Source organism: Sprattus sprattus (genome assembly GCF_963457725.1).
Source record: "Sprattus sprattus genome assembly, chromosome: 1".
Lineage (NCBI taxonomy): Eukaryota > Metazoa > Chordata > Actinopteri > Clupeiformes > Clupeidae > Sprattus > Sprattus sprattus.
The window spans coordinates 56,812,083-56,822,620 of NC_137920.1; the positions used below are offsets into that span (position 1 = coordinate 56,812,083).

The window sequence follows — 10,538 nt, forward strand, 5'->3', positions numbered from 1 at the left end:
TACCTCACAGATCAGTCTCAATCTGCCCCCAACTTCCTCAAAGTCTGTAAAAGTAGCCACGGCCTCCGCATTATCCGTGAACTACCCTTCCTCTCTACCCTTCTGCCATTATCTTTTCACACAAAGGCCCAGTTGGCAAAGACTAGGTCAAGGTTGTGGATCGGACGAGCCCAGGGCTCAGCAAGGGCTGTGGTGTTGATCTGCCCTCAAAAGGCCCTCAGCAACTTGGCCGGGTTTCCATCGGACGCCGCTGTTGGTGGGTCGGAGTCGATACCCACCTTAAAGCCTGCTGGGCACCAGTCCACTCACTGGCTGGGGCTCCTTGCTTTGATGCTGGCACCAGAGGTGTTGACTTTGGGCACCATGTTGTCGCCGCGCCACAGGCCATGTACTTTATGTAGGAGAACCTGTGCAAAATAAGGGGAGCTGAGAGGCATGGCTCAAACTTATTGAAACTATAGGATTCCCATGGCAGAAATGTTTTCATTGGTGTTCAATCTTGTTTTCTAAAACTGTCTTGTGTAAGGCGTGGGAATAAAATACTATTTTTTTTACGGATGAGTACAGGAAAACCTGATTAAGAGTCTTGATTGCCTTCAGCGCTTGTGTTTGATTTCTTCTCACATTCGTGAGGATCTCCCCTGCAGGCATATGGATTTATGCCAATATTCCGTAAAAATGTTATCCCAGGTAGACACATGAAAGAAAGAATGCATTTGTGCAAGCATCAAAGCTCATGGGGGTCTGATGATGGAGATCAAGACTGTTGCTGGAGACTGAGGCTTGATCTTCTTCATCTTCCTCTTCCTCAACGCTTTTAAAGGAGCCAGGATGGTGTGAATGGCATGAATCGTGAGAATGAACGACGGCGTGAAACAGAATACAATGATTTTAGGCGTCTAGTCGTTTCACATAAAAGGTGTGCTATGATTATGGAGTGAATGGTTTCATTTAACAATAATTTCAAGGTAAAGTCTGCGATTTTGGCGAATGGTTGATAATATTTTTTAAACTCAACTTTATATATACAGTACATCCACACATGAATACACACACACAGACACACACACACACACACACACACACACACACACACACACACACACACATATAATAATATATATACATACAGTATATATAATGTTTATGTCATTATGTTTATGTCATTATGTTTATGTCATTTTAATGTAATTTTGTGATAACATATTATAACATGTTATGAGAGTGGAAGTGAGCACTTTCGAAAGGAGACACAACGATCTTTTACCTCTCCATACCTACAGCTTTGTAATGGTGGCTATAAAGTTTGGGTATAAGACGGTTGGGATAACACTTTCAGCAGATACCTCTGAAGACAACACAAAATGAAGGGGGTCAGACTGCTCTACTGTGTTTCTGATCAATAATAGCACAGCAGGATCCCCAGTCTGGGTCCTTTGTTCAATATAGTTGTCCTTCAGCTTCAGTCGAGCTTCTCCACAGTGCACATTAGGAGATTTATCAGAATAGGGGCCAGGAAGAAAGCCTCTTTTACAGTGAATAGGGCTATAACAGAGGCTTCCAGACAGTGCTGGTGCCCTTCCAGACTACTTTAAATGTCACAGCTGTGAACAAAACATATGACCCACTGTGACTTTATGAGGATTATTGAAAAGACTAAGAGTAAAAATCCCTCAAAATGACAGACTGTACATTTTGAAAGTTAAAGAGATTATATTACATGAAAACTTAGAATCAATGTGCAGGGTTGTTGAAGGCGCAGTGATGTCTGCAAAATTAAGATCTTGTCTAAATAATTGTGTTACTTCCAAGCTTGCTTTGTGAGAACAAAGTGTCTGTGTTGTGCAGAGCCCCACCCCACCTAGGCGAGATTTAACCCCCCCCCCCCCCCCCAAAAAAAAGAGAATTTAAGAATCATGGTGACATTATGTAACTCACATACAATACAATGGTCAATCCTCACCAAATTAAACCCATCCACAATTATCTGTTAACTGGGTAATATTGCATACCTCCTCATTGATTTGGCAGAAACTTGAAGCCACATGGAGTTTTCTAGCACACAATTGTGGTCTCACAACGTGTGATAGTAGCCTACTTGTTTCTGTAGGTGTGAGCCATGACACACCTCTTCCCCTCCAGACCAATCCCCACAAAGATATAATTCGTTAGACATCATGTTACTTGCTCGACTAATGTCAGCGAACCCTTCAAAATGTCTTCAGAAGGGGTAGTGTGCACACGTAGCAGAGAGGCTGTGCATACCAATGGGCTATAGCTCAGCACTGAGTAGTCTATAGACATCATGGGAGGGCGCAAACTCTTCTGCATACCCCTCTGAAATAAGTGACTGCCTATGTCACCTATTCCATGGGCAGCCCCTGGTGATGTGTGATAAAAAAAAGCTAAGAAGCTATACAAGTCCTCTGCATGCCATGAATGGGTGTTTAGTATTTTAGTGACTTAAGGAGCTAAATGTGATTTGAATATATTTATAAATATGACCAAAAATTAGTATTCATATTTAGTATTTGAGGACTTTGTTGTCAATAGATGTCAATACTTAAGATTTTCTAAAGACAATATAATTATATATATTGTTAACTACAGCCTTGTGTCTTTTACAAGAACTATAGCATGTCCATGTTGCAACATTGAGTTTCTTGTTGTATGTCTACATCTGCTGGACATAAAGGGAAACTGCATGATGTTTCCCCAGAGCTCTATGCACCATTGTCCTGTTATGCCCCTGACACCCTTTTGCTCTGACCCATATGGCCATCAGTGAAGTATTCCTAACCAGTCCATATGTTTAAGTATTTAACTCAAACACAACTCAAGGTGTAGCTGTTGTAATGACGAAATTAGATTATGAACATTAACGAAAACACAAAATGGATGATTGCTTTCCCACAAAGGGGAAGGGGACACCATTTATCTCAAATTGCATAAAAACCTCATGAGGTTTGTGGTCTCTAATGTGAGGATTTATGGCACAGTGATCCATTCACTTGCTTTCTTAAAGGTGCGGCTCTCCCTTCCTCCTCTATAAGTCATTCCCCCCTTCAACCCCCCACCCCACCCCTGTTTACACGTTCTTATCTTTATCGATATACTTTTTCACTCCTACCTCAAAACACAATACACAAGACACACTTATTAGTTCCAAAGAAATACTTTGTATGTGTAAACATCCTTGTATGGGATGATTGCAAGATGAATGGTAAATAAAAGTCACTGTCTTAGTCACCTGGCTACAGATCTCACAGTCCTCCCTGTGTATCCCTATGTTTGTTTTTCTCTTTTTCCTGGTGTAGAGCTGGCCCCAAACCAAACCAAACCAGTCACCTGACACCTCACAGTTGAAACAGACGTCAAGCCCCTGAAAAGCAGGATAACCAGTCTGGCTCATAATACTGCTTTATGAAACCAAATGCCAAAGTGAATTATTGCTCTTTTCTTTCTCTTGTGATTGATACCCACATTCTGTTTATATTCACCAGCCTTTCCCTTTCAGATCATTCAGAGTGACAAATGAACAAAGTGGTGTAGTTTGATTTCATGTCCATGGTATACACGTGTCTGAAGTATAGACATACACATTTGCACACAAATCGAATGTGCCATGCCAGTGTTGACATAGAGAGAACTGTTATCTATGGACTTCTATTTTATGATATACATTTGAATGGAGTAAACTCAACTTCCCCTCCCCCCTCCTCCCCTCAGGTGACCCACCTATTATACAGTGTGTGAAGTTAGGATCAGAGCTGAGGGTGAGGGTTTACACTTTAATAACAGTTAAGGACTTTATCAAAATGTGAGAGCTAAAATATGGAAAACGTCCTCATTGATCAATATTGTTCATTAATCTAAATAAACTGCCTAGCTTTGCTGTAGGCTGAAGTTACCTATGTCAGTCACACATGGCACAACTAGCCTACTGAAAGATATTATGAAATAATCTGACATGGTGGTATAGAAAGCTAACGGGCTCTCATGCTTCAACCTGTATGAGCATGATAAATGAGTGCAGGTGGCTTTTGTTCGTACTTGAAAGGTTTTGGGTGTGTCGCATGCCACCCTCAACAAATTTGTGTTTTTAGTGTTAACTGCCACGCCCTCGGGAACACAACGGAGCACTCAGCGTTATGCTCGGCTGTTTGTGAAACTCAGCGTTAACCTCACCGAGTTTGTGAAACCACTTGTGTTGTGACCATTCTTTCCTGTTGGACATTTAGACATTTCTACGATTTGAAGCAACGTCAAAGATTCAGCTATACCACTCAGATATTTATAAGCAGTAGGGAGAACTCAGAGTAACATTATACGCTAAACCTATGAGGATTCGGCTGGGGCGGGGCAGACGGATGTACCTGAGCAGGTTGTTTGTCTGCTAACCGGATCCCAGAGAGTGCTCGAGGATAGCCTACGTGAGAGCAAACCGCTTAATTTCGCAAGATGAATCAAATAAAAAACGAACCGATTAAATATAACCCTAATGACTAACAGAAAACACACCTTGAACTCGAAATCAAGACTTGTATCCAGATTACCGAGACATGACCTTCGTGGACTTATAACAAACTTTCCGGACAACAATCGACATGATGCACAATGTACATCTATCTGATGATGTGTGCCAAAATGGTAAGTGTTAATAAAAATGTTATGACTGTAATTGTAGGTACGTTAGGCATTGTAGAGGTGGCATAAAAGCTAATTGAGAAATTACCTTTGAGATAAAATTAGAGTATTCTCATTATTGTACTGATTTCTGACTGGACTGTTATGCTCTAAAAAGGTAGAAGTAGGCAGGCCTGCCTACATCTCTCTTGAACTAGGTGAAGTAGCCCGGATTCATCTCAAAACTCAAAGTTTTATCCACAGTCACTGAAACAGATCTTGTGTATTTGTTGTAATAGTTTGTTCAAAGGGCATTTTCCCCAGGTCATGCACCTAATGTCCTGTTTCTATGTCCACAACGTGGCTGTGCCTACACTCATCCATGGACATGAGTGTTGGCTCAAACACTTTTATTTACATGGCAAACATTTGATCACGCCACCACTGACAAACGTAGCTTCCTGGTAAAAGCTGAAGGGGTAATTTTACATCCAATCCAATAACTGGTTCTTAAATGATCCCGAGATAGAAATAAGTAAAAATGTGCTAAATAATTATTTCTCTGTCACTTAATTTTCTCAAGATAGAAAGTGTTCAACAAATATAAAGTTTAATACTGTGCAGTAGTTAACTATCAAAATATATTCTGCTGTCTGTGATTGGATATCAAAGTTGTGGAGATTAAAAACAATATTTATGTTTTGGTGTAAATCTTGCATGCAAATACAAATACCTAATTAGGTGCATTTCTCATAATGGGGAACTGCTGATCCTGTTTTCCATCATGTATCAGTTGGCGGACCGATATTTGATACAGATTTAGTTTTTAACCCAGCTCAGTTCCTGCCAATCAACTTCTGCCACCATCAAGTTTCGCTCGACTTATATTTTCACCTTTTGTATTCTTTGTTCCTCTTGTAGTGACCGTTGTTAGGTTACTCTGTCCAGCTCGAAATTCCACCTGTCTAATAAACCCAGAGGCCTCGATCAACACCACTCTCCATGAAAGCAGCAACTCCACGGTAACAGCTCTGTCTGTTGATAAATGGAACAACTACAACTTCTGGATTGGCCTGGCCCTCGCCGTGCTCTCATCTTTCTTGATTGGAGGAAGTGTAATTCTGAAGAAGAAAGCTTTGCTGCGCCTTGCCAGCAATGGACAGACAAGAGCAGGTATGTTGCATCTCAGCATCGTTTTGTGTCTTACCAATTCAGATTCTGATGTTTGAACTGATTCATTTATATGACATTAAAAAAAATGCAATATGAATTGTCATTAAATAGAAAAAACATCCAATGATTGTACATTTGAACATTTTGTTTACATAAGGACAATTGAGAAATTCATAGATCAGAAGAGATAACATTGATATTACATTGTAATATAAATATTTGATCAGTGTGAGTGCTGAATACTGTATGTTACAGAGTCATGCAGCTTCTGGCTTTCAGATATAGAATATCAGTTGAAATCACAAAGGGGGTAAGAGGGGGGGGGGGGGGTCTGCTCTCTTACCACTGCAGCCCCAAGGGTTGGCTACCAAGGCAATTGCCTCTGTGTCATCATCTCCAAGAACCATCACTGGTAGCCTCACCACCCTAATAACCTAACTAACACCATAATATCTCACTTTGGATAGGTGAGGGGGGACATGGGTACCTGAAGGACTGGATTTGGTGGGGTGGACTCCTTACAAGTAAGTCTCAAATGATGATGGTTACAGTCTTTACAAATATTGACACAAACCACTGTAGCCCAGTGTTACATAGTGTGTCATAGCACAGTTCAGCATATAGGCAGTGTGTCATAGCATGGTGGGACATATAGAGTATAGTAATGTGTGTGTGTGTGTGTGTGTGTGTGTTTGTGTGTGTGTGTGTGCGTGTGTGTGTGTGTGTGTGTGTGTGTGTGTGTGTGTGTGTGTGTGTGTGTGTGTGTGTGTGTGTGTGTGTGTGTGTGTGTGTGTGTGTGTGTGTGTGTGTGTGTGTGTGTGTGTGTGTGTGTGTGTGTGTGTGTGTGTGTGTGTGTGTGTGTGTATGTATGTGTGTGTGTCTGTGTGTGTGTCTGTGTGTGTGCGTGTGTGTGTGTGTGTGTGTGTGTGTGTGTGTGTGTGTTTCTCAGTGGGAACAGGTGAAGTGGCTAACTTCGCTGCATACATGTTTGCCCCTGCCACTGTAGTCACTCCCTTAGGAGCTCTGAGTGTTCTTATCAGGTTGGTACCGCCCCTCTCTACACCATTCATGCGTTTCAGTGAATGACTGCATAGAGCGACACTCACCATCGAGTAATACATCGAGTAATGAACTTTACTGAAGCCTTACTGTTGTATTTGAAGTTGAATGAATGATTGCTGCAACCAAGGTTGTGGTTTTAAGACACTGCTCAAACTGTGTATTGCAATTTAGTTTTCATGTCTACTAACCTGCTGATCTTCTATCTGAAATGGGAATATGCTTTAAAGTATGTAGTATTGTTCCTTGTTTTGAAAGGCCCATCGTTGTTGTTGCTGTTCATAATAGAGTTTGATGTAAACTTTCAGTGCTGTTCTGTCCTCCTACCTGTTGGGGGAGTCGATGAACTTGTTGGGAAAGATGGGATGTTTGCTTAGTCTGCTAGGCAGCACTATAATGGTCATCCATGCACCAGAGGAGGAAGAGGTGACAACCTTAAACGGAATGACGGATAAATTATTGGACCCTGGTAGGTTGAGATTACTATTAACTACTACTAATTATAGTAAAATATCTTTTTATGTTATATCCAGTATGACTTTTGGTTTAATACCCAAGCCATGACTTGGGTGACATATTTAATCAGATTATTATGTGGACATCATATAGAGAATGATATTGAATAGCTCCGACAGCATTCATTTTGTATTTATTCCCTCAGGTTTTCTGGTTTACATCTCGATCCTACTGGTCACCTGCATAGTGCTAATATTCTATGTGTCTCCACGCGTGGGCCCCACAAACATCTTGGTTTACATCAGCATCTGCTCCCTGCTCGGAGCCTTCACCGTGTCCTCAGTGAAAGGCCTGGGTATCGCCATCCGCACCGTCTTCAGCGACCCGTCTGTCATCCGGAACCCCCTCACCTGGATCCTGCTCTTCACTTTGGTGGGATCCATCGTCACCCAAGTCAACTACCTGAACAAGTCCCTGGACACGTTCAACACCCTGCTCGTCTATCCCGTATATTACGTGTTCTTCACCACTGTGGTTCTGACTACCTCCATCATCCTCTTCAAGGAGTGGTGGGCCATGTCAGGTGTGGACATTGTGGGGACCATCGGTGGCTTCTCAGTCATTGTCCTCGGCGTAAGCATGCTGCACCTGTTCAAGGACATCGCGGTGACGCTGAAGGAGCTCAGGAGTAGCCTGTGCCAGCCGGTGGTGGGTGCGGCGGAGCCATCCAGGAGGGAGGACAAGCACATTCTCATCGAGAACATCGAGTGCCTTCCGCCCATGAGAGAGGACGGGCCTCGGGTGTTTATTATCAGCTAAGAGGCTCCAGCCCATAGCTCGCTGTGTATATATGAGTCTCTAAATTCTATTTGTTTAGTGATTATTATGTTTCTTCTGCTGATGACAGAACAACATGACGCAGTATGCTGTGCTAAACAGACCACTGCTGAAAGTCAGTCTATGACGCAGAATAAAACTTTGCCAATAGATTTGGTAGTAGACAGTGACATGACAGGAGGTATGGACCCCCCTTTAACTATCTGTCAGTTATATCTCTGTAAATAGCAACAAACCACCTAATACATTTTTTTATCAACTATTTTGAATTTCATTTCTGCCAAAAGTCCAACCCTTTTCAAGTTCGTTCTTGTATAGGATGTTAGTGATGTGTGCATTGGTGATGTGTCGTTCTTCTTCCACTCGGGCCCTCATTCACCTCCAGCTGCTTTCCTTTTAACCAGACTCAGTATGAGGGAAGGCATGATGAGAAATTGAAAGAGGGGAGATCTGTGTGATGGAGTAGTGCATATTTGAGTCAGGCATTGTCACGAAGACAGAACGAGAGGACCCAAATGCACGACACGAGAGGTAGGTGTATAGCGTACTTACAACATGAAGGTCAGCGTTTAACAAAAACCAAGCAGGCAAACTAAGCACAGAGAGCAGGCTGAGACAGAATCCAAAATGCAGGTACAAAAATAAAAATAAACAGGCAAAAACAGAGTGCTAGAAAACTAGGCGTAGGGCACGAAGACAACAAACAGAAGGACATGGCAATACAAAACAAAAACAAAGGCATGGCAAAGAAAAACAAAACCTTGCGAACATGCAGAAACAGAAACATACAGAGAAAACAAGGAACACAGGAGGGAAGGACCTAAAACGACAAAATAAATAAGGGAACATAAAAAAACTAACTGAAAAAAATACTCCAAGGCCATAGTCATAGTCATAGTCATAAGTCATAAGCTGAGTTCACATGAAGATGAGTACACAGAGAGGTAAGGCACCATACATTTAAAACAGTACACGACTTTGAAAAGTCACAGCTAGAATAAGTATCAGAGTGTTTTTTATTATGGCTTGTGCTCTAGAATAATATCACTGCCATAGTTAAGTAACATAACCTCATGCCAGTGTGGCAAAACATACACTACAAGATGTTAAGAGCATAAAACAGGAAGAGATGGTCAGTCTATTTGAAGTTATTTTGAGAATTTGAGTGCATTTCCTGCTCTTTAACATCATTAATACACTTTTTACCTGTCTGCGTTTTGGTTTGTTCATGTTTGCATGCTCAAGTGCCCTCTGACAGTATGAGGCTTGAGGCACTTATTCATGCACTTGAAAGCAATTAAAATGTTCCCACTAACTGTAATGGTAAAGAGCAAATGCTCTTCAGCACCTACAGCAGAGCATTAATAACTGCGCTTTACTTAATTTTCTTTGGGCTAAAAGCTTTTCTTGATATAGTAGCGTTTTACAACCGTAAATATCTGCCCTTGTCATTAGGGGGCAAAGTGAGCTATGAGACCAAGACCCTGGGAGAGAATTGAGTGCTAAAGAAGTGGAGGTCCTGCAAGACAGAATAGAAAAATACCATCAGTGCTCCCCATTAAGCTCACTACAGTACCTGGAGGTTTGACCAATATCAGTAGGAGGGTTTATCATACTGAAAAGCACCAAATCATTAGATGCAAATGTTTTTTATGTTAAAGGAGTTATTTACCAAAGATGCTTTATTCTCCTTTTAGTCTTTAACTGACAGACTGTTTGAAGAGCTCCAAGGAAAACACATAGTGATAAATGCTACAGAAAATCGATATCTCAGTGGAGAACACAGAGAGACATGTAAACATTTTGTGAAGCTTCACCCTGCTATCCTGTTATGTGGGTAAATGGCAAATAAGGTTAGATCAGATTCAACTTTATTGTCATTGGGAGGAGTATGGGTGCAAAGCCAATGAAAGGCACTTAGCATCTAACCAGAAGTGCACAAATAAAGATTTATTTACAAATAAGTGACAGAAAAGTACCGCAGCATAAGTGATGGTATATCTTATAATATGTAAGACATAGCATATACGCTGATGGACATGGATGGAGTGGAGTTATGACATGCAAATATTACATATGTAAATATTTTAAATCTACATAAAGAGGAGAAGTGGAGAGAGTTACAGAATAGGTTGTGCAAAAATAGGGTTGTATGTACAGTAAAAAAAAACACATGTACAGTTGGTTATATGTACAGTGACATTATTTGAATAATGCATAGTTCATGGTTGTTAAAGTACTATAAACAATGCAGTAATGGCAGGGATGATGTGGTTGTGTGGAGTTCAGCAGGGTCACAGCCTCAGGGAAGAAGCTGTTCCTGAGCCTACTGGTGCAGGAGCAGAGGCTGCTGGATGGGCGGAGGGTGAGAAGGCCATGATTACAAT

The 10,538-nt window shown here is 41.4% G+C and overlaps 1 protein-coding gene across 1 annotated transcript; it reads left to right on the forward strand.

The window, feature by feature from the left end:
• Positions 1-4,607: 4,607 nt before the first annotated feature.
• Positions 4,608-8,133, forward strand: nipal4 (NIPA like domain containing 4; the record flags this gene model as incomplete). The annotated part of the gene is made up of 6 exons (XM_080851937.1): positions 4,608-4,650; positions 5,548-5,799; positions 6,267-6,323; positions 6,749-6,839; positions 7,167-7,327; positions 7,520-8,133. 6 exons carry the CDS (start codon positions 4,608-4,610, stop codon positions 8,131-8,133), a joined length of 1,218 nt encoding a protein of 405 aa, XP_080708063.1.
• Between the last annotated feature and the right edge of the window lie 2,405 nt (positions 8,134-10,538).